The 23,654-nt window shown below is 39.6% G+C and overlaps 1 protein-coding gene across 3 annotated transcripts in view; it reads right to left on the bottom strand.

Moving 5' to 3' along the window:
• Positions 1-3,875: 3,875 nt before the first annotated feature.
• Positions 3,876-23,654, bottom strand: part of SOCS5 (suppressor of cytokine signaling 5) — a 54,433-nt gene continuing 34,654 nt past the window's right edge. For 2 of the 3 annotated variants that reach the window (XM_042051461.1, XM_042051460.1), the window contains exons 2-3: positions 14,008-14,099; positions 3,876-11,626 (exon numbers count right to left, since the gene is read on the bottom strand). In XM_042051461.1, the coding sequence (XP_041907395.1) occupies positions 10,004-11,614 (1,611 nt within the window). In that variant the 5' untranslated portion in view covers positions 11,615-11,626; positions 14,008-14,099 and the 3' untranslated portion in view covers positions 3,876-10,003. Of the gene's footprint in view, positions 11,627-14,007; positions 14,100-15,183; positions 15,279-16,229; positions 19,889-23,654 lie in introns of those variants that run through there. The other variant, XM_042051459.1, reaches the window with a different exon arrangement.

Raw genomic sequence — 23,654 nt, 5'->3', positions numbered from 1 at the left:
AACTCGCTGTACCACAACAAATTATAAGCTGTTACCGACTCAAGTTAAAGTGGACAGGGTAAGACTAGACAGTGTCTTGAGAAAACCAAGAGGAGCCCTTTGAAACAACCTGAAGGGGGCAATTATACTGCAGAAATTCTCCTTACACAAAACTGAAGGCAGCTCACTGCTCAGAATGCAAATTGCTCATGATATGGGTGCAGACATTATCTCTGTACTCCAGGAAAAGGCAGCTTGAGGAGAGCCCTGTTCCATTAACCAAGGCAGATGAGCACAATTTCTTACCTTGTACATGACAAGTGGGATGCCAGAACTGGCCCTGTTAGGATGGAGGGATTTGGTTTGTAGGCTTACTCAGGCAGGAGCCAAGCCAGATTCTCTCCTGTGAACCCAACACTTCTGGCTAAAGGAGAATAGTAAAAGCTCTCCAACCACAGGGCATGGAAAGCAGGGTTGGCCACTAGATCCATTCTCTGTCCGGTCTGAAATGGGGATCAACTCTTGTGCCTAACCCCCTCTCTTTCCACCTACAATAGGTAGCCCCAAAGAAGCAAAGGAAGATTGAGCCACATTCAGAGCCTCAGACCATCTCAGGCTGCTTCACGAGGTGTCACTGGTCCTGGGAGGAGCACAAGGATCAGAAATGGAACCTTTGTGAAAAAGTCTAAACTGCCAGAAAGCAGGACTCAGGGCAAGCTCTGGAGGGCACCAGTGCCTTCGAAGCACATAGTGCAGCAAGTGATGACCTGCTGGAAAGTGACTTCCGAGGCATCTACCAAGGGCTGCAGCCAAGTAGTGCTCAACTTCTCTGGGCAACTGTATCTCGGGAGCTGGTGCCAGTCTTAATGTTCCAGCCAGACATACCAGACACCTGAGAATTTAAGGAGGTCCTAAAGTGACGCAGATACCAGTCTTGGAAATAGCTCTTTTGAAGTTTGTGCTGAAACTATTTACAAGCACTTTTGCCCTTCTTTTCCTTTACCCGCCGATGTAACAAAACAAACAAACAAACATGCAAACAAAAATCTAGTTGAGGTGACCCAGCACATAGATTAAGACTTCTTGAAGTATGGAGTCAAGATGAAACAAAAATCGTCAAAAAAAAAAAAAAAGCTGAAGCTGTTGCTGTTTCTTGCAAACACTTGAGTTAAAACCCTCCTCACAGAATGTTTCCCACTGGCTTTTTCCTGAACAGCATAAACACTGGCAGCACTTATCTGATGGTCAGCATTGGCTCCACCACATCTGGAACAGTTTAAAGCCACAGCCTTTATGCAAAGCCATACCCACAAAGTCAGGAAAGCAAATCTGCAGTTTAAAAGAAAAGCTGGATAGCTCTGGCTCAACTGGACATTCAGAAGAACAAGGATGAAAGCGTCCTTCAACCATGAGTGCACAACACGTGGGCCAGGCTGGGGGTGGAGGGAAGGAGAGCACCCTCACGAGCACTGCTAGGGCAGAAAAGTATTTGGCTGGAGTACCAAGGCGTCCGCACGCCCGTAGTATGAATGGTTATACAAGCAACCACTTGAAGGGAAAGTCTGCCTTTTTTCTTCCTCTTGGCACATAATGAAACTGAAGACAAACGGTGTATAAATAAAACAGGGCACTCCTGTAGTACAGAATGATAACAATCTCAGCAATTCCTCAGCTCACGCCAAGAAACGCTCCTCACGCACTGCTTGCGGGTTTATCAGCCTTATCAGACGGGACACAAAACATAGAATGACAAAAGCGAGGAGGCAAAAGCCAGCGTCTCCACAACAGCACTTCTAAGGAGCAATCACCACTTTATGTGGGAAAACCCAAACTATCCTTGGCAAAGGCTGCGTTAGGCCATACAGGGCACTCAGTGCTGTGCCACTGCGTACCTCTGTATCCTGTACGAAATGTCGGTCATCCCTGAGCAAAAACAACAAAGTGCAAATGCTGAGGGTGGACACACACCTACCTCAGGTCTACCGCTCGCCGAAGGGAGAGTGTCACACACCTGCTGCTCCTCACCAGAGCACTAAGTGTTTCACAGATGAATCAAGTACCATCATTCTTCTTCCACAAAAGGGAAACCCGAGCAGCAACACATCCCACTTACCCCATGGCCAGCAAGCCTGATTCCAAGCAGCTCGTTGTGACCTTGTGAAGTCTTTGTGCCACTCGAAATTAAGATGAATTTATGTATTCTTACTAAGGTAACAGGTGAGATATAAAACTAATGTTCTTCTGAAGATTAGAAACCATATAAATGGCAATTTTTATTCATTTGCTAACTTTTTAGGAGAGGCTGTGGAACCCCTACTGAAGGTTTACAGCCTTGACTTCCCAGATACCCCAGGACACCTGACGGGAGAGTGAAAACAGTCTCACAAGCAAGTCATGCCAACATAATTTCATCCACACCCAAGCTATTGGTTGTTGGGAAGCTCAGATGTGAGACCACACTAACACTCCTCACACCACCAGATGCTTCAGAGGTGAAGTGACAACACAAACCTTTCTTATGGATTCGTTTGTCCAGGTCCTCTGTGTTCGGCAGCAGCAACGTCACTTCAGCAATCTGTGCTGTGCTTGGAGCTCTTGCATTCGACCTAGGTAACCAAATAAATGCTTACCAGACACTTAGAAGCCCAACAGAAACCCTGCAGGTAGGTGTTCTCCTCTGCACAACTTGTGCTAGTGTAACAGACACGTCCTTTCCAGAGCCTCTCCTACACTTAATTCTATATACTGACACGTTCTATTCTAGATACCTGCCAAGTCACAACACAGCAGCTTTCTAAGAGACTCCTAACATTTCCTTCCCTAGGAAAGTGATGCAGAAGATACTGATTCTAATTTAGGAATTTTAGCTTCAGATCACCTGGTGTTTTGAAACCGTTTTTAAGTATTGTTGTGCCTGCATTTTCCTTAGCTAAACACATAAAATACTTAATATAATATTAGGATATCTGCCGTAAGTTTTACAGAATTAGAGCCTAATATTTCAAACCCACCACTACAACAGGCAAATCAATTTCCATAACTTTCATTTCTTAATCAATTATGGATTTATTTCAGGTGAGTTATTTCAGGTGAGTTTAAGACACGTAGGCTTCCGAATGTTCCAACGAAGCTAAAAACTGCAAGGGCAATCTCCATATAAAACAGCCAAAACCACTTGGTTTGTTTTCAGGGTTTCAGTTTTCTATTAGTTCACCAATGATGAGATATAAATACTCCAATGGAGCCTAGACTAAATGTATTTTTAGGAGCAGTGGTCTAGAAAATATATAATTAACAAATTAAGAAGCCCAAAATAGTTCTACAGAGCAGCCCACGACACTTCTTCAGCTTGTCACACGGCTGTTGCTGTGCCCTGCTCCAACTCCTCACCAGCAGCATTTTGCTCACTTTTCATAATTAGCTTTAGGGTTTGCACTAATTTGCTTTCGGAGCAGCTCCCATCAGGCACAGAGGAGAAACCCTTCCAAGCTCACAGGATGACATTGACATCTGTTCCTTAGTTTGTGCCCATGGGGGCTGTGTTCTAGAAGACATGTTTATGTCACAAAACATGTCCTTAGCCCACAGCTAGAGAGAAAAACACTTGAGATTTAAGTGAAAACTCGCTAAACTAATTGATGAACTTCAGAGAGCGATAAAGCTTCTGAAGACAGTAACTATCAGTCTGTGGATCTCTTCACTCAAGCATTTTAGATGAAACAGAAATGGACTGTAACAAACATGAGTTACTGATTACTTTGATTTAACTACTTCTCATTTTTGACACGTGCAACTAAATATTTGTAAAACTATGCATTTACAGCAGGGACTTAAAATAAACTCATTGAACCCACAACTTTTTGCTCCCAAAACAAATATAAAAAGAAAACAATATGGCCGTTTACACCCCGTTTATTAAGACAGAGCCATCTATTACTTCATACACTGGTTGGGTAGCCATAAATCACATGATTTTCTTACTCTATTAAGATGCAAGACAGTTTGGCAACCAAATAACAAAGACGAATTAGGCAGGGTGGAGAAACACTTAAGCTCTAGCGAGTTAAAAACCACCTAAGCTGGGGAGACCTAAAGCAGCACAGTTATACAGGGTGCTGGCATCGGGTGACGCTCGGCATGGCGTGCTTGCCAGCCAACTCCTTGAGTGCCCAGCGGGCCTGCCAGGCCCCGTTAGCTGGAATGTCAGAAAAGGTCCAGGGACCGTCCGGATGCTGCTGTTTTGGACATCTACCAAAGAGCGCACCACCAAAGCTACAGTTTCTGTGCAGGGATCGCATAGTTCTTTGTAAGAATGAAGGCTTCTGGTAAGAAAGTTTATAGTGCAATCTGAATTAATTTGTGCCCACAGTGTCATTATTCATTTCCCCAAAACAGTTGAAACATAATTGTGTAGGAATTTGCTGTCTCTGTAAAGATGTTACAAAGCAGTGCTTCTACAGTTGGTAACTACATAGGTTCAATTTTAGTAAATATACCTCTTCAAGCTTTTGCAAAACTACAAGTACGAAAAGCAAGAAGTGACAAAGCAGCCAAGTGCTTCTGCATCTTCCAAACACCATTAAAATTCTCAGGGCTCTAAGGAGTTCAGATACCTTATCGCACAGGAAGCACACCCCGTGTTCAGTTTAACAGCAGCTCAGTGAAGAGCAAAACCTACTTCTGCTTCCTCTTTGCCAACGTGCCACCAAGTTACAGCTCCTGCTGAGAAGTCAGAGAGGTTGCTTTACTCCAGACAAGCAAGTTCAGATATGTTTCTGCTTGTCAGCGTAGCGGTGTGCTTAACATGGAAATTTGTAACACGAGCTGTATCGCACAGAGCTACACACATTTTTTTCCTACTGAAGACAAAAAAGGGTCAAGCACCAGGAGCTTCAGCTCATAAATTCATTGTGTTGGCCCTAGGGAACCTCGCTGGTAACAGCTGTAGCCTTAATGCAAATTTACAAAGTGAACACTTACTCAGCTCGAAAAGCACACACACAATAGTTACCTTGATAACAATAAATACAGTATCAGGTTAACATCCTGTTGGTAGACAGTTTTTGTAAATGGAATATTTTATAAAATAATAAATGGCAATGCTTCATTGAAATAACAGATTTAATTTGCTTCTTGAAGCAACTATTCTTAAATCAGTCTGGCAACATGCAAGCAAATTAAGTAAAAGCACCAGATTTCTTTTCAGTTTTTAAATGATTGTAAGGTTTTAGTCATCAAGAGATTGTTTGGGTTTTGTTTTTTTCTTTTTTAAAGAGTCTTGATTTAAGACACAGTGACAGGGGAAAACTTCTAAAAAGCATCTTCAAGAGATCCTTATCTCATTGCAAAACATTCACTTTAGGTATCTTGACATAAAAACATCAAACCTTTTTCTTTTCAAAGCCCTCATCATGAGCACTTTCAATAAAAAAAAGTGCTTAAAATTCAGACATTTTAAGTCAACTACATTCAGCAGATACAACTCATGGTCAAGCTAAATGATTCTCTGTACATTAATACTGCAAAAAGGGAGAGCAATTAGCAGTGTTAGATGACGCTCCATAGGAATTAATACTTTTAAAGCCAACTGATTGGATTTCTATTTAAAAATAAACAGGTATGAAAAATCTCTTTTGGTCACAGTCCGAAGGCAACTGTTTAGGCAAGTGTGACAATAGCAGGAAAAAACATACCCATCAACTGGTCATAATATATAAGTGCAGGTGAAGACACAAATAAAATAGTCTTTTTAACTGCAAAGCATGCCATGCACAGACAGAAAGCTGAGAGAGAATTTTTAGAATTCCAATACATTAATGCTCACCATATTGGTGTACTTCAGTAGCTTCAAAAAAGACCATGAATGTAAACATGCTTGGAAGCATCTTATTAACATATAAATATACATGTGCCAGATACTTGCAGACTAAGGTTAGGCACATCCATGCTCACTTCACAACAGTTTAGGAAAATGAGGCTCAAAAAGCGCTTTCAATAACTTTAAATGTGAATTCTAAAAGTCTTAAATGGAGAAATGCTATTTTAAAAAGAATCAACTAAGATTCAGTTCATATTTTTCCATTAAATACTGTATTTCAAGATAGCTTTGAAAAAAAGAACCATAATCCCTGCAGAGACAGCTCTCTGGTATTCAGCAACTTCTGACAATGACAACTTCTGTCTTACATGCAGCTCTGCAGCAGAGACAAGCTTTAAAGCATTCTGCAAATATTTTGGCTTGCACACGGACACTGAAGCAATCAGGTTTTTTATCACAGACATTCAGAATCTTTGCTTGTTTCTAAGTAGTGCAGAACCTTAAAGTTAAATATGGACCTAAGGATCTGAATGACTTCTGTAAGGCTTGACTTCATACTGTCAAACACCACAGATACACAGACACATCCTTTCACAATTCTGTGCTTCTGAGTTAAGGACTATCATTTTGTAAGCAGCAAGTCTTCAAATGCACAATAAAAGTACATAAATCCAAAACATGAATTGGTAACTTATTTTCTTCAGAAGTTCCATTCTGACAAGTAAATTACAGACAAGTGTCTATTTGCCTTATGAGTATTTTCAAGAGTTACGCCTTTAAAATTGTTAAACACCATAGACCTGATAAAGTTGATAAAAGATCCTAAACTCAGAGACCCTCCTGTATACTAAAATATAGTATATTTTCCTTTCTCCAATTCCAGGGGATATACAATATCTTGAGATTCCTCACAGAACCCTCCTATGGAGTAAGCCCTTTCTATAGCTCTTTCTGCAGAAATGAGAATCACCTCAAAAGAACACTTGACAAGACCGAGGCTCAAAAACTCATCTGTCACATAACCAAATTAGACTGGAATAATACAAGTGTACCTTTTTACATTGAATCCTACTGTTAAATTCAAAAAACCAAATCTGTGGTTTGTGCACCTCTTTAAGACATGTGTAAGATTTTCTAAACAAAACCAGAATGTGGAACACAAACCAGAAATCAACTATTTGTGTTCTCCACATACTAGCATTTTAATGCCTTTAGAGCTGAAAATATATTCATTAAGAAATACACCGCAACTGGAGTAGCCAACACTCAAGTCCACCATAATTTAAAAAGTGATTCATTTTAGCATAACCACACTAGCAAATTATTCTGTATATTTCAGTGAAGCAGAGCTTTAAAAAAAGTTGTAGAGAAATAGATAATTCCTTTTTTGTGTGTTTTAAGGGAGGAAATCTCTCCATAAAGATTATGTACACAAATGCAAGAGCAAACTTTCTGTGATAAGGGTTTGGGGTTTTTATTTTTTTTTTCCCAAAGATTCCACCACATGATAAAAAATTAGATGAATGTGTATTCCTGACCACATTGACAATGTCACAGCTAGTTCATGACAAGCAACTGTAACGGGTGTAAACGAAAAACAGGTCCCTACACTGGGACAAAGCTTGGTTGCAGGCTGACTGTATGACACTAATATTGAAAGCAAGAATTTAGTAAACTCATCTGGCATTCAGATCTGACTGAGGGAACAGCGAGAACAACACAGTGAAGGTACACTTAGGTGCAATTTCATGCTGGTGACTTTTTCCTCTTTTTATGCTTAGAGCAGATTTTTAAACCAAGAGTTGCATATCCAATGACACACACACAATTCAAAACTTAAAGGGACCATTAGCACACTTGTACACATAATTACATAAACTTAGTATTTACATATTCTAAACAAAGTTCCATTTTAACAGTTGAAGTCTTTTAACACATGAAAGAAGATAATCTACTACAAAGAATGCATAACGGGATCACAAACTTTCCACAAGCATATAAACACATGTTTTAAAGTGCTTTCTGGGTGCTTCAGATTAACCCCTCGCAGTACGAGCTTTTATGTAGTGCTGTTCCAGTCATTAAAAATTACTTAAATCATTCCTCTTCAGGTGCATTGTGAATTCAGGAATAATGACGACAACATTGATGTAAAAAGCTTTAGGCTCTACCAACATAAATGTACATTACTTAGGTTCAGATGAAGTTGTCAAATACTTTGGTTTATCACAGCTTGGGATAAATATTTGATAGAACAAAAATTGCACCTCTCCACTCTTGAGTTTGTTTTTTTTTAACTAAAAAAATACCCCAACATAAATTGACAGTATTCTTTGGTAAAAACAGGACATTTGGCCAGCTTGTGTGTACGTCTATTTATTAAAATAGCCTAAAAGTGAACAAATGTCGCTGCTGTACTGTCAATTTACAGGAATAAGCATTCCTTGCTCAGTGGGGAGTATCAAAATATTAACCTTAGCAGTTACCTATATAACAAGCTGAAACACCTTCAGCAACCATTACAGGGGATAAATAATACTTTAGAACACTTTTTGCTTAACGTTTATCCTTTGCATTACAAAAACCTGTAAAATGCTCTATGCCTGCAGACAAGTCCACTACTTTGCAGTGACTACAGAAACATTATTCAATGGTGTACACTGTCAAGTTGCTGTAACAAAAACCAGGAATATGGTGTGCTGACCAACTAATACTCAACTGCACAGTACTTGTGCATTACCTATCCTAAATACTAAGAAAAGCCTATTAAAAATTCAATTAACTGCTACAAGTTATGTAAATATATAAAAACAGAGCAGATATACAAGTATAACACTGAACATACTGTACTTTATTAGCACAAAAAGCCAGAACAAGGCACAGCAAGCAGAAAAATACATCAATAGAAGGGTTAGTGTAGCATACAAGAATAACGTTTATTGTACTTGCAGCCAAAATGTTTCCTACCTCGCACAGCTCACTGCCGTCGAGAAGTAAGAAATAACACACTGTAGCAGCTGGTAAAGAAACTAGGGAGCACTCAGAATCGGTACAAAACATTAAACAGGGGTCAGGGCATTCCAACAAAATTTTAGTGCAAAATATCTAAGACAGAACTACTTTAAGTTCCATCTCCAATTAAATAAGCAAACAGAAGTTAGAATCTTGTTTCTAAATAATCTGTTGAAACTATCATCAGTGCATATTACTTAAAAACATTTTTAAAAGCGCAGATGGCAAGGTATTTACAAATAAAGTGTAACAGTACCTTTGAAACCTGACATTTGTTTTGGATATGTCAGATTTTGTACTCTGATTATAATAATTCAACCACTTGTCATGTTCCCCATAAAAATATCAGACAACTTTTAAATAATTAAACATTTTTTTTCTTGCTACTATTACCTTCCATTGTAAGTTACTAGCAGTCAGGCCACCAAAATCTGTTTTGGAAAAACCCACAACCTTATGTTTCATGGCAATAATCTAATTCTGTGTCCTGCCACAGAAGCAGCAATTCACACTGGAAGGTATTTTTAATTGTCTCAGACAGTATTACTTTTGCTAACAATGCCACTTAAATCTCCAAGTGTTTGTAACAGAATTACAGTACTGAGCAGGCATATTCAAGTCTTAATGGTTAGGAAACCTTATACACTGTGAAAAGCATGATTCATCTGTTAGCATCAAAGCACCATTAACTCTTAATGGACTGCTTCTAATGAATTGCTCTTCGTTAAAAGAAAATATTCCCTAGTATTTGGAAACCTGTTTGTGAGCTAAATTATTACTTTGAGTAGAGGAAAGTTTTCAAGAAGAGAATTTAAAAAAAATACTTCAAATATTAGCAAAAATGCTCTTCTGATAAAGCCTTTCTTTATTAGCATTACATGAATGCCCCATGGGAAATGCCTCATAGTTTCTTCATCCAATTACTACAGCTATAAAAGGGAAACAAAGTATTTAGAAATTAGCAAAAATATTTTCATTAGGCCTTAATGAAAAACGTGCAGAATTGTGTCTGCTTATTGTTTCCAAGAGGCATCACAACTTAGTTTGATTAACAGCAGGCAGCATCTGACAGGATACTAACACTCAGCTTAAATAGGACATTGCAGAAAAGCCAGACGTCGTCGGTGCGCTTGCTGCAGTTAAACTGTAATACACAAAAAAAAGCATGTTCCAGAAGCTTATTTTGATTTCCATTTACTTTGTTTTAATAGGTTCCCGCTCCAGCCATCGCACCCTGACTTTTTGTTTATAGTGATACTCCTTTAGAAAGTCTTGCAACATGGAGGGTAGAGGAAGGTCATCAATTCCATCATACGTAGTGCACCTGCAGATTACTGCCCGGCAGATATACTGCAGACTAAAGGGGAAGGTCCTGTTCAGAGATACAGTAAGCAATGGTTCAAAGAACATGCAAGAGCTGGGGTCTTTGTAGTGTTCCAGGAGCCCTGTAACGGTGGAGGAGTGAAACACACAGGGGTCATGGGCATCAAAGCTGAAGTTGTGGTTCCACTGCTCAATGCGTGCGTGCAGCGAGCGGTTGTAGCGGCGGAAGCTCACTGAGAAGAGGTAGTCCTCCTGCGCAGAATCCCTGAGCAAAAAAGTGCCTTCGGGCTTACCCTCCAGAAGTGCTTCTGCTTCATAGCGGTCCATGACGCCCCAGTAGCACGGGTTCCCTGTGATCTGGAGCAAGTCTGGCACGAGGCAGTGGATGTAATCGATCTGAGTATGCACTTTCCAAGCCCCCTGCCTGCTGATATGGCCGTGGCTCTCTCCCGACATCTGACGCTGCTTCTGCCGGCGTGACTGCAGGCAAAGCGTTGTTGTGTCCTCTTCGGAGTCGCAGCTCCCTGGAGGTGTTACGGTTTTGTCCCCAGTCAGCTCAGTCATACCAGGGGCTAACTTTGGTCCCAGTTTATACAATGGATTTACCTGTGCTGTAGCTTCAAAAGTGTGTATTTGGGCATTGGGAGGGGGGTCAACCCCTTCTTCAATACTAAGCCTACGTCTCTCTCTCAGCCTGTCTTCTTCATCTTCTGTGGAAACCAAGGAAGGATCAAACGTGTCAAAGAAAGTTGAATGAGGGCTCACAGGCGCCGTGTGTTGTTTAATCAGATGCCACTTCTGAGCCAGATCTGAGCCTGCAGGGAAAGGGCATTTCTCAAGCATTAGTTCAGAGAGATGGATCTTTCTTTTGTTAGAAAATAGAGGTTTGGACTGTTTGCTGTAAGTTCTCATGGGAAAGCACAGCCCAACAGTATCTTGGAGACGCTGTCGCAGAGAACGGCTGCCTACTGTCCTGCTGGATACCGCATCCATGTCATGGACTGAGCTCACCCCATACCTTCTCTCCCTCCTCTGCAAACCACTTCGTGTTCTACCAAATCTTTTTTCAGTATCCAAGGAGCTCTGTGTTTTGGTAGAGCAGGAATGCTTCTTCTTCCCACCCCAAGGAGCATGCCGAGAATAAGAGTCCCTTCGAGCAAGCCTGGCTCCTGTGGTGACACACGAATCATTCTCTTTCTCAATGCTTATTTCAACAATCTGAGGAATTTCTGTGACACAGTTTTGGTTCCGCCTTGCCGAATTCTTTGAAGGACTTAAGCCTAATTGCAAAGCAATGTTTTCTCTCAAAGGGCTGCTGGGTTGTTGCTGAGCCAAGTCAGTTATCTGGATAGCTTTCTCTTTACCAGATGAGCAATTACTGGAGTTCACAATTATATTCTCATTTTGGCTTCCACCCTCATGACTAAAGAGATTCTGGCACCTGTATTTGAAATTGTTCCACATCTTTCCCACTTTATCCATGGATTATGTTATCTAAATTCAAGAGGAGAAGAAATATTAAAATAAAAATATAGTTTAAAAACATGAGGATACATCTTCAGTTATCAATTAAGTTACAGACCCAAGATGACTATTAACTGAATGCAATACATTTTAACAAGTGCCCTAGTCTTTGTAGGGTTATGTGGAAGCAATATGCATCACACCTTTTTTATATTTAGAAAAATCACCATGAAGAAAGTGTTTAGGGAATTATAAATATTTCATTTACAAACAGGCCCACCCTTTTTTCTTTAGGCACGTAATTATGTCTGCATAGTTAGATTTGATGGAAACACACAGTCTAAAATTCTTCATTTTAGGAAGAATTTTTAAGTCATATGTAAGGTATGACTCCCTGATAAACTTCCAATAAGCAGCAGTAAAACAAATCCTGAATAAGAACTGTTCAAGTCACTCTAAACTACAAGAACAGGTAGTAAAATCCAGCAAGTACACTGCAAATGTCCAGATACACCATGTAAAAGCAAAAGTTCCAGCTGCAGGCCAGATAAATTCCAAGATATAACTTTGCAAGATTAAAAGAATTAGCACAAGAATAGAAATTTAGGGGGGAAAAAGGCATTCATCACTATTAGATGAGACAATCATCAAAAGACAATTTTAGAATTATAAAGTCTCTGATACATTAATATAAGCCATATGAAACAGCTGAAAAAAACCCCACCAACCAACGGTCTGGCTTTATTACTTAAGATATAAAAGAATGAAAGAGCCCAAGGAGCTTTTCTATCTTTAGTAAGAACACTTAAAAAGAAAGCAGCTCCACAGCAGAAACACGATGACAGTGAATCATGAAGATACAGTAAAAAGATAAAAACATTAGCAGTGTGTATTCTGAAACTGCATCTTTAGAAACTGAGTTTGATAATTGGAACAAGACTGCCAAAATTACAGGACTGCCCTAGGACAGAGAGAAACAGGCTAATTCTGTACTAAAAAAAGTCAGGCAATGCCAAGCTAAATTAGATCTAATTAAGTTCTGAGAGAAGTGCTAAACTTAAAATACTAAAATACGTCATCTAATTTAACTCTTTATGGAAACGGCTCTGTTCTTTGGAAACATATTTTGAAGCAACATTCCTCTGTTGCTGCATTTCTTTTCCGTTCATAACTGGAGAAGAAGCTGAAGCACTGAATGCACTGGGGCTCATGACAAAGCGGACAATAAACAAGTAAGCAATACTCTGGTGATCCAGCCTACAAGTCCTTAAGACAGGAGCACACCTGTAAGCCCACGACCTTATAGCAGAATCCTCTGAGAGTGGGCAAGAGTCAGAGGCATAGCTTACATGAGAAACATGCAAGAGAATGAATGTGTAACACCTGACCGATAGGAACAGAAAACAAAAGCTTTCTTTCTCACTCTGTCATCAGATGATCCAGCAAACCCAACGAGCCAAGTATCTACATCCAACTGCACTAAATAAGACCTTAAGAACTGGGTGTGGATGAGGGAGGTGGGGAGAAGGAGGAAATCAGGCCTTCACAGTCTCTGGAGGTTACTGGTACAAGTTACCTACAACACAGACAATCTGCACAGCACCCAAGTAGTTACTAAGGAGGGAGACACTTGCAGAGCAATGTTACACACAGAAGATGCTACAGAGTTCCATGTATATGTAACGACCGTAAACAAATGAGCAAGGAATGTCTTCCTGATTAAAATAAAAAAATCTTAAAATTGTTTTTCTTTCTGGAGTTGTCTGGATCAAGCTGGAGAAATTCTAGTAGCACCAGAACTACTAAAGTAGGCCACATACAGATCTGCAGGAAGCATCCAACACGTATCATGTCATTGCAATGATCATAGCTGTTTGTGGTGTCTCAGAATATCCATGCTGACTATGAGGGAGCACATGTTTGCTAGCTGCCAGCCTGTCAACACAATATATATAAGGTGGACTTCTACACCTTTGTCTCAAGTTGTAGGTTTTTTATTCTCTTCCTAGTCAGAGAGATGTTTAAAATTCTTGGGAATGAGAGATTATATAAACTCCAGTCCTTTGGCAAGTCAGGCTAGAAAAGGTACACATTTTTGTTTCAATGAACTGGAATTACATTTCTAATCAAACAATCCTATGCTGCTCAGCAGTGTCTCTTATTCTGAAATTGCTCTTTATTGCTCTTCCTTTGCACTACTAGTCTAAAATGTCTTAAGACTGTTAGACGAGTGGAAAGTTCTCTACACGTGCCCAGAAAGCTTCAAGAACAAATAAAAATAAAAACCAACAAAACACTCCACCCACAAACCCCCCACCACACTGGCTTGACAGACTGTACTTTTCAAAAGTTAAATTTAAAAGGTTAAGTACTTTTTGTCACACTCAAGAAAATAAAGATACCTTTCTTACCCAGAAAAGCAAATGAGTCACTGTGTCTTGTCTTGGGAATATACCTCAACATGAACTTGCTAGATTCCTTCTTTGAGTTGTGGACATGATTACTACAAAGGGAAAAGCAGAAATTTTGTTAATAGTTAGAATATTTTTTCATTTAGACATTTACCGTTAGTCACTGACATCAAAGGGATATTTTACTATTTATTTCTGAAATGTATGCATGGAACTGCCTGCTCATTATATGTTTTTAATGCATATTAACATAAACAAAAAGCTCCACAGAACGTTTTTTTTATACATTAACAGCATTTGTCAAGTACAGTCATGGGGAGGACTCTGAAATAAAACTCTTGACAACCAAAAGCAAAGACACAGTATCTGGATCATTGAAGTGCCAGGCACATTGGGCATAATCAGGCCTACAAAATGGTTTCTCCACATTTCGGTCTCAAGTCCAAAACAGTGGTTCCCAAGTTGTGGTTGGCAGTGCTGTCAGATCACCACATACTGTCTCTCCTCCTTGTTTCCAGCTGCTACATCAAATCAAAAGGCAGCTAAAAATACACACTTTTCTAATATTACTTTTCCAGGTAAGCAACTGCTGTACTCTCCACAAGGATGTTAAATGATTGTGAAGCAAGAGCAATATGAACCACAGTTCTAAAAATGGGAAAGTGGAATACAAGACAAGCTCTTTATTAAAACAGTAGGTCAGCACTTCCCTAAAATAATCATCATTGTTTTTCAGAAATCCAAGAAGAGTTGAGGGATTTAATATGCTCACACCACTGTCAGAAATCTAACAGTAGCAGAACAGAGGAGAATAATTTGCTTCTCCATGCTAGAACCAAGCCCAGGAAAGCAATAAGAGTTAACAGAAAACATTGGGAACTTACATTAAAGCTTTACATACAGAACAGAAAGAAAAATACTGAAATGTGATGCACATGTACTTCAATGAAAAGCTACAGGGTTGGGCAATCACTAGGTGAATATTAAAAGTTAATATACCTAGGTAGGAACTCCAGAGCAACGACAGAAAAGCACAAGTATTACCAGTTTCCATTCGCCTCTGGAAGCACTAGAATTGCTGGAACATTTTTAAAGTTAGGCCTCACTACCGCTATTGAGATTCCATAAAAGTAACCTTTTCAGAGAGCAACAGAGTGACAAGTACAAAGTACTTACTTATACCAAACGAAGATCAAAGCACAAGCACAGCTCTTCTGCAACTGTAACATTTACTCTCATTTCTTTTGTTCTGCATTATGTTCCTAGCAAGCCTACAAACACAAGACAGTCAAACCTACTAGAACTGGTTCAGTGCAAGGCCTTAACAGCACAAACACAAGGTAAAGTTGCTAGAATAAGGGCTATCCAACTTTAAACTAAACCTTACTTGAAACATTAGCTCCTTCAGCCCTCTGAAGTCTGTCTTCATTCCAAACAAAACCAGTGATACTGTTTTACTGGGCACAGGTGGCAAAGGGGCTGCATGCTAACCATTTTATCTCATTAAAAATACAAAAATCTCACATGGGTGCTTATCCTGAAGTGTCATGCTTAATGGTATTAGCTTTATATATCACTATTCTTCTCAGTTCTGCTCAGAAACACAAGCAGTCAATGCACCACCTATCACATCACTGTTGCCAGCCAGCTGACATGGCCTGTTGGACAAACTGCCAGGTGGCTCCAGGAGGGAGTCTCTTTGGGAACCAGCTTTCCCTAATGGAAAACAGTTTCTTGAATTTGGGCAAATTGTCTCAGTTAAACATCTCAGATTTGTGTTAGAATAAAACTTGAGTCACTGGTAAAGTATTTAAAATTCAACCTAGTGATTTTAAATTAGTTTAATTCAATGTGCAACAGATGTGTGGTTTCACAGATTTCTTGTGGCAGCACTAAGCTTGACAAAATAAAAATTGTTTCTGAACTGGTTCTAAAGCCATCCCAGTTTCACAAAGGAGCACCGCCAGTGGTTATTCTAGCCTAAACAGGAAATCAATTTCATTCCATCAAAATCCACAAAATGAATTCAACCATTTGTAGATTTTCTAAGAAAAAAAACCCAATTATTTTTCTACGAAAAATACAAGTTCTACTGATGTTCGCAACAAAATCTCTTTTCAACTAAAAATTATTTCTATCTACTTTGAACTGGCATAAATGATCTTAAAAATAACAGATAATAAGCACTCTACAGGGATTACAGAAGCAATGAGCAGTAGTACCTTAGTGCTATACTCCCATTTGCAGTAAATTTAGACATTCAAAGGCTTGAAGTTTGCAGGAGTGTAGTCTTCAAGTATTCTGAGTGCACAAATGATGAGACAACAAAAATTTTGAGCAACACAATAAAGCTACAGTTACAACCTGTTTGTAGTTTTAAAGTACCACACATTAACAGATTACTGTGAAAACTCCGACCACTCTTTCCAGAAATGTTACAAGTTCTAGCTAGAGTTTTCTGCCTGTGACTTCGTAGGATGACTATTCAAAGTCAAGGCTGTGCTCTGTCTGAAAGAGCACAATCCACTCTCACAATTCACCCAATTTAAAAATTACTCAGTATGGTTTATTATATTCAAAGTATTAACTCCTAACAATGCACCATCTTCACAAAGATGATACACTGCACAAAGTATGATACCTTACAGAACGGGTTCAAAAACAAAAACCTACAAGATGATTTGTTTTGATTTTTTTGTAAGATGATAGCTTCAAAACATTGAAAGATAACAAGGTCAAAACATTGAAGGAATACAAAACCAGACAATTCTTACAAGTCAAAACCCAGTAACTTGACAGGAGAAGGAAAAGAGGAGAGGGAGAGAAATCGGAGTCTCCCTGCTCCTTGCACACTGTTCAGTTCAATGCTAGCAGGAGCTGGCACAGCTAAACCAGCTGCCACCTTCCATGACACTGGTGCATGCCCCCACGGACCATAGAGGGACAAGACTGGAGGGAAACTCTGCTTCTATTTGTATCAGTCCTTAAAATGATTTGCTTAGCAGTGACAAGAGACTTATTAAAGACATTTGCTTCCATTAAGGGATGCTTGCTGGAGAGGTCACTGCCCTATCTGCACACTGCCAGTGCTCACTACAGGCTCCTGCTGTAGGGATGCACTGAGGGAGCTGGTCCCATCAACACTCCTCAACCTCATCCAAAGTGAGGAAGGCTGGCAAAGCCCGACGTCTGAAGTAACGCACTTGAGGAAGGAAGGGCAGTACCAAGGATTACAAAGCAATTTCCTCCCTGCCAATGCACATTCCAGAAATAATGAACTACTACTATAATACTAGAGATAACGTTTCTTGAAAAACAAGGAATGTGTTGGCTCGAGTAGAACCATGCATTTTTCTACACACTCAAAAATGTGCTCACTGCAGACAGCTCAAAGAGCTGATTTAGAGGCCTGGAAGGAAAAGGTACCTGCTATTTTTTTAACTAAACAAGGTAAAGGGGCCAAGTGTCTCAAGTGCTCATGAAAGCCTTATTAGGATAAAGTACTACTGGTTTTTTCCTATTAGGCTTTGATAAACTGGAAGTGCAGTTGTGTAGGAAGATGAATATGAAGGTTTTAATCCCCAAACCAAAACTCAAACCTGCCAGAAAAGAAGTAAAGGATACTGAGCTGCAATTCCAACAACACAGAACTGGCCTAAGTCAGCACTCACTGCAACCAAAAGAAATGGCGTCAGCCTCTTCCTGGCCACCTGCGCTGGTGCAGGAGGTGGTCTGTACACCATATGGCTGCTCAGTCAACCAGCTCAAGGAACTGATCCAGACTAAAATGAATTCTCAGAAAAAGTCTCAATCATTTACTCCATCTGGTTTATGACTTCTCTATAAACATTCAAGTTAACACATGGGAGGAGCAGATGAGGAGGGAGGAAGCAGCAGCCAGGGCAAGACTGCTTCCTTCCACAGCAGCACGGGTTAGTTCTGCTGAAGTTATTAAGTCCTTGGATGACTACTTTGAAGAGAAATCTCCATTTGAAGCCTATATATATTAACCAGCTGTGGGGCTCTGGCTGCAAAGAGAGAGACTAGGACTCTACTCAAGATGCTGCTTTGAACATTTGCATTGAAAGTTCAGCCACTGAAAGAAAACCTTTACTTCGAAAATAAAATTCTGAGTTGGCTTGATGCATTCTGCTAAAACACAAGGAAAGCTGCGAGTTTAAAGGACTTAAGCTGGCAAACTGTCAAGTCAAAGTAAAATAATGATATTTTGCCATTGTTCCAACCTGGAGTAAGAAGTAAACGCCTCCCCCTCCTTGGTGCAAATTCACAATGACCAAAGAGCAGTCTTAGCCTGGACAGCTGATGTTCTGCCAGTTTCTTTCCAAGCAGCTACACATTGGTAACTTCAGTTCAAAAGTACTGCTCCAAGATTTTGAACAGTGGGAACATTCTTGCAAGCCCCTTACTAGGCTTTGGGTTTCCAGAAGGACAATTTTGGGACTGTATGTGCTCACCCCGGATTGAAAAGTACTGTACAGTTCTACCCATTTCTCTTCTGTTCAGAAAATCTAAAATCCCTGAAGCAGACAAGCCATCAATGGACAAACAAAGTAATGGCACTGAACCAAAACTAAAGACAACTGTTTTTTAAATACTCCTTTCCCTCTACTTACACAAGTCTAGTAGATAATAACACAACCATCATGAACAAAGCTAGTATTTCTAATTATGCAACAATCAGAGCAAACATGAGTTTCAGATATTAAAACAGAAATAACACTCTACAGATTTACCACGAACTCTACATAGTGGTAGATCTCTACACTAGAAACTGCAAATTCAAGACAATGGTGCACATTAATTCCAAGTCAAGAAACCTACAAATCATTTAGGCAATATCCTGATGGTGGCCACTCATTGTAACATGTAAATCCACACAAGCAACATTAAATGGAAGTGGTTTCCTTTAAACTACCTCCATACACCCTAAGCAGGCAAGTCAATTTCACCTTAACATTTGAAAAAACAAAAGAACAAGCATTAAGTTAGCAAGGTAAAGTACCTGCTATGCAAGAGAACTTCGTGTGACCTAGTGCAATGTTTTGCATATTGCTATGTTTAACTCTTCTCACACAGAAGCTGCCACTACACCTTTTTAAAATTCATGTGGACAGAATAAATGGTTCCAGTCAGTGTTCAAGTTAAGTACAGCAGCCCTCTTGATGACCTCTGCAAAAGCCATAAGTACCCTGAGAAAAGTTATGGAGCTCTCCCTTAGCAGAGAAGAATTTGTTTCCACTTCTAAGAACACTAATGAAGCATATCTTCCTGTATAAAGTTCTAAAATATAAATAGGTCTCAAATTGATACAAAGAGTGATACAATGGTTATTTGTATGTAATTCTTGGGAGCTCTCAGTTAAGAAAAGGCATACCTTAATAGCTGTGCCTCACTAAAAGCAAAGGAAATTGGAAGCAAAGTTGAAAAGATGAGTCAAATCACATCCCACATCCTTGACTAGCTCAGTAAAAACATCCAATTTAATATATTTTGTAAACAGAGCATTTCATTCAATTGCAAATGGCCTGTTTTCCAAACACATTTCTTCTGTTCTGGGATCAATTTATACTGGTTTAGCAGCTTTATTTCTTCTCACTACATTTTTCAAAACCTCAACAGCCTGTCTAATACCTCTCCCTCACCACTGTACCTGTGCCCCCCATCAGCTTACAGGCACTTCCTGTACACAGAGCTTTTCTCATGCACTCAGCCACTTCCCATGTGTCCTTTTAACCTGACCAAGCAAAAGATCATATTCTCCAACACAAACTAGCTACCTGCCACCCCCTACCAACTGATAAAACCGAAGTTGTACTGGTCTTTCTCTAGTGATGTATCTACAGTGGTGACCACATAAAAAAAAGCATTATTGACATCCATGTGGTTTTTGCAGTCACTTGGGATGACACCCTGTGAGTTTTCTTAGCATGTTAGAGAACATAGCTCTCCTTGTTTTAGTCCACACAACTTAGGTTTTGTAGATTGGCAGAATACCTAGATTAGCCTTCCCGCTGGATTCAGAGACTGCAAATACAGATACGTACCAGTTGTACTGGTCTTTCTCTAGTGATGTATCTACAGTGGTGACCACATAGAAAAAAGCATTATTGCTATTCATGCAATTAGCAAGAAAAATAAAAAAAAGCACCCCTTCTCTAAAAGTTAAGTGAAATGGACCCAAAAGTTCAAGTTTCTAGAACCATAACAATTGAGAAGAGTAACAGCCTAGGCTGTCAGCCAGCTGCAGATATGCTGTACAGCAAGTAGAAGGTGGCCTGAGATGGACTGTTCTAATAACATCCATAAACTTAAAAAGTGACCTTCATAATGACTTAACTCCCAACTCACCTTCTTTCATGCCAGAAGTTTGGCAAGTAAACTCTATCACTACAGCATCACTGGAAATCTTAGATCAGCTTCTGTATAGAATATACTTTCATAAAATAGAAGCCTATTTGAATAACTGCAGAATGAGACCAGGGGATTTAACCTGTGAAGCATTTGGCAAGCAAGGAGTTAAAATCCTGCCTAAGACTACCCCACAGCTGCTGTCAGCAGTCAGGCTTGTCAAGAGAAGATCTGGGCTGTCTTGACAAGACTAATTGGCAGCAAGCACCTGGTTCCCCAGGCTGGGCCTGGGGAAGGTAAAAGAACATAAACCCTGAAAAGAAGGAGGAGAAGCAGCTGGAAGGCTGCCAGTAGGTCTAGCCTGTTTCATGTTTTCACTTCAATCCACAGGTAACTTTATCCTACACTATACCCAGTTAGAGCTATTACAAACATTTCTCGGCAACTTCCCAGCTGAAGGAAACCTGTGCTTTGTCGTTCTGTACCTGCAAGTTCTGCCACTGAGCACCCACCAAGCCTTTGCTGTGCAGGGTCACACTGCAGCACAGCCAACTGCAACATCACCACCATCACTAAATTGCAGTAGAATTGAAATTTTGGTTTTCTAATGCCACCAAAAATTCACTTAAAGGTGTTACTGTAACTTTAAAATTATGGACTAATATGCCAGAAAATCAAAATGAAGACTGTTCTGGATATTTTGTACATTGCACACATAAAGCATGTGCAACAAAAACTTATGAACATAGCAAATTACAGTGCATCTTTAAAGAAAGTAATAATAAAAAAAAAGGTTTAAAAATCCCCAACATTCTGGAAACTAGCTAGAAGTAGGATGCATGTGGAATTTTAAGTGGGATTTCCAGAAAAATTTTAAAAAATTAAACATATTTTGACCTCTGCTAAGAGTCATGACCAGTGAACGTGAAGCTTTCTGAAATTCTGCCCTCATTTTTTTCACACTATTAAAACTCAAGTTAAAAAAACTTAAAGCATTAGCCTTGCAGGTTCAGCCCCTGAGGTAGGCAGATCTTTCTTAGGACTAAGGGACAAAAAAAAATTCCTTTAGTATGTTTAGCTGAATTTGTACTATTGAACCAACAAGTGTCTAATTATATATAAACATACACAAAAATTGATATATATAAAATATATAACATCAACATACATCAGAATTTTTTTTGGTGCAAGATAGTGTACGTATAAACATTAAAAAGTCAGAAGTAAATTTCTTCAAAGCAAATTGCTCAGCAAATACATTGACTATGCCTCTGCCAAGTTTCACATTTTGGGCGTTTTAGCTTGCTAGTCAAGAATTCTAACAATGTAGAGCAGCACAAACGTTTCCATATCTTAAAACCCTGGAAATTTGGAAGTGCACTTGTACATAGTCTCAGTATGAAAGACATTTCCATCAATAAGCAATAATGCCAAATTATGGTGCTTGGGGGAACAAAAAATTGCAATGGAACCGCTTGCTAGTTAAACCACTGGTATCTGTAGAACAAACTCACCCCGAGAGCCACAGAGTGTGCCACTCTGCTCCTGGCTGGACACACCATAGAAACGACTGCAACATTCCTTTAACTGCTAATGATATTAATACCATATCATTGTACCAATACAATGATCCATCAGCAATATTTAAAAAGGAAAATCCTCAGTGTAGCAAGATTACAAGCTACTGTGTTTAGAGTTACTGCTCTAGCAATAGCAAAGGAATGTTTCTCTGCCTGACAGCAAAGGATCCAACCCTTTACAATACCTGCTCTCCATTTATATTCAAAGACTACTAATGAGTAAATCTAGAGGCTCTCTTGGTCTCTACTCATGAGCTTCATGACTCAGTGTTTTTTTAAAAAACCCAACAAAACCAAACAGAAACACCCAATCAAAAAACCCCACCCCAAAACCAAACCAAGACAAACAAACAAACAAAAAAACCCCACCTACACCACACTTCCCCTTGTGCCATGCAAAACATGAATGCCCATGATTCAAAACACAGGATCAAGGTGTACCATAAAGTCAAGTAGAACAATCTAACCTTTCCCATGGTCAGAAATGTAAGACTATGACTATATGCACAGGACATGCATTACAGAGACTGACCAATCACTGATAAGAAAATCAGGTCTTGCCTCTTAAGAGCATGAATTGCCTCAGTCCATTACAACTGAGGTGCTAACTAGATTATTACACTACTATCTTATCTTTAAGGAGCTAGACTCTACTGCATAGTAGGATGAAATAGGACAGCACGATTGTCAAGATGTGGCTACATCTTCTTGGTTTTACATAAAGCAACCAGTTAAACAAAAACTATTTGAATGAAATGCTTATTCTAGCAAAGAAGCACCTGTGCATGTTAAATAAGTAAGCCCCCACAGGACGAGAATTCTCTAAGAAAAATATATGTATTGGGTTAGCTCCTAAATTCTTCTGAAAATAAAATATATAAATGCTTTGTCTTTTGAAGTCATCTATCCAATCCAAAAGCTGACTCCAGTTATCACTAAGGATTGTTGCAGCAAGACCTAGTCACGAATCACTAATCCACTGGCTAGCTAATGGGCATTCCTATTAATCAATAGGAAAACAGACTATCTAAAAAGACAACTCACTAACCTATGATACCACTTGAACACCTACACACCAGCTCATTCCGTACTGGCAAGCTGCTTAGTATCCAAGGGCTCCTATCTGATATGGATGAATGTAAGTTACAGGCTGCAGGAACTCCAAGAAGATGCAGCAAAGAAACAGACTGGCAAAATGAATCTTTACAACAGCATTACCAGCTGCATGAGACTAATAAAAGCAGTAATGCTCTTTTGCCCTATGAAAGCAGAGATTCATTTGTATGAATGGTTTACCCTGCTTGAGCAGGGAGGTTGGACCAGATCACCCACTGCAGACCCTTCCTTCCAACCTTACCTATTCTGGGATTCTGATTATAATGGCTTAAGAGGCTGCATTTCATGCAGGAAGAGTCTGCAGCACCACATAAAATTGAGCAAACCTGCATCAATGATAACTGAGTGATAAACTTGTCAGAGGGCAGCTATTGAAGAGTACAGTTCTTTCCAGGTTTTCTCATTAACAGAATTTAGCCACAGAAAGGGCACCCCAAGGATAACAGATAGTCCATGATAACTAATCTACCACTGTTTTGCTCCTATTAAAAGGGATATTCTTGCTTCCCTCCCATCCCTTTGCATCAGTTCCAACACCCATCTGACCTCCATTCTCACCATAAGCTAATTGGTGGAAGCACC

This window comes from Corvus kubaryi, unplaced genomic scaffold (assembly GCF_017639235.1).
Source record: "Corvus kubaryi isolate FWS band 111438036 unplaced genomic scaffold, C.kubaryi_AGA036_p1.0 76, whole genome shotgun sequence".
NCBI classification, from domain to species: domain Eukaryota; kingdom Metazoa; phylum Chordata; class Aves; order Passeriformes; family Corvidae; genus Corvus; species Corvus kubaryi.
Note: the sequence above shows the minus strand (reverse complement) of the source record. Positions and strands in the feature narration are given on the sequence as shown.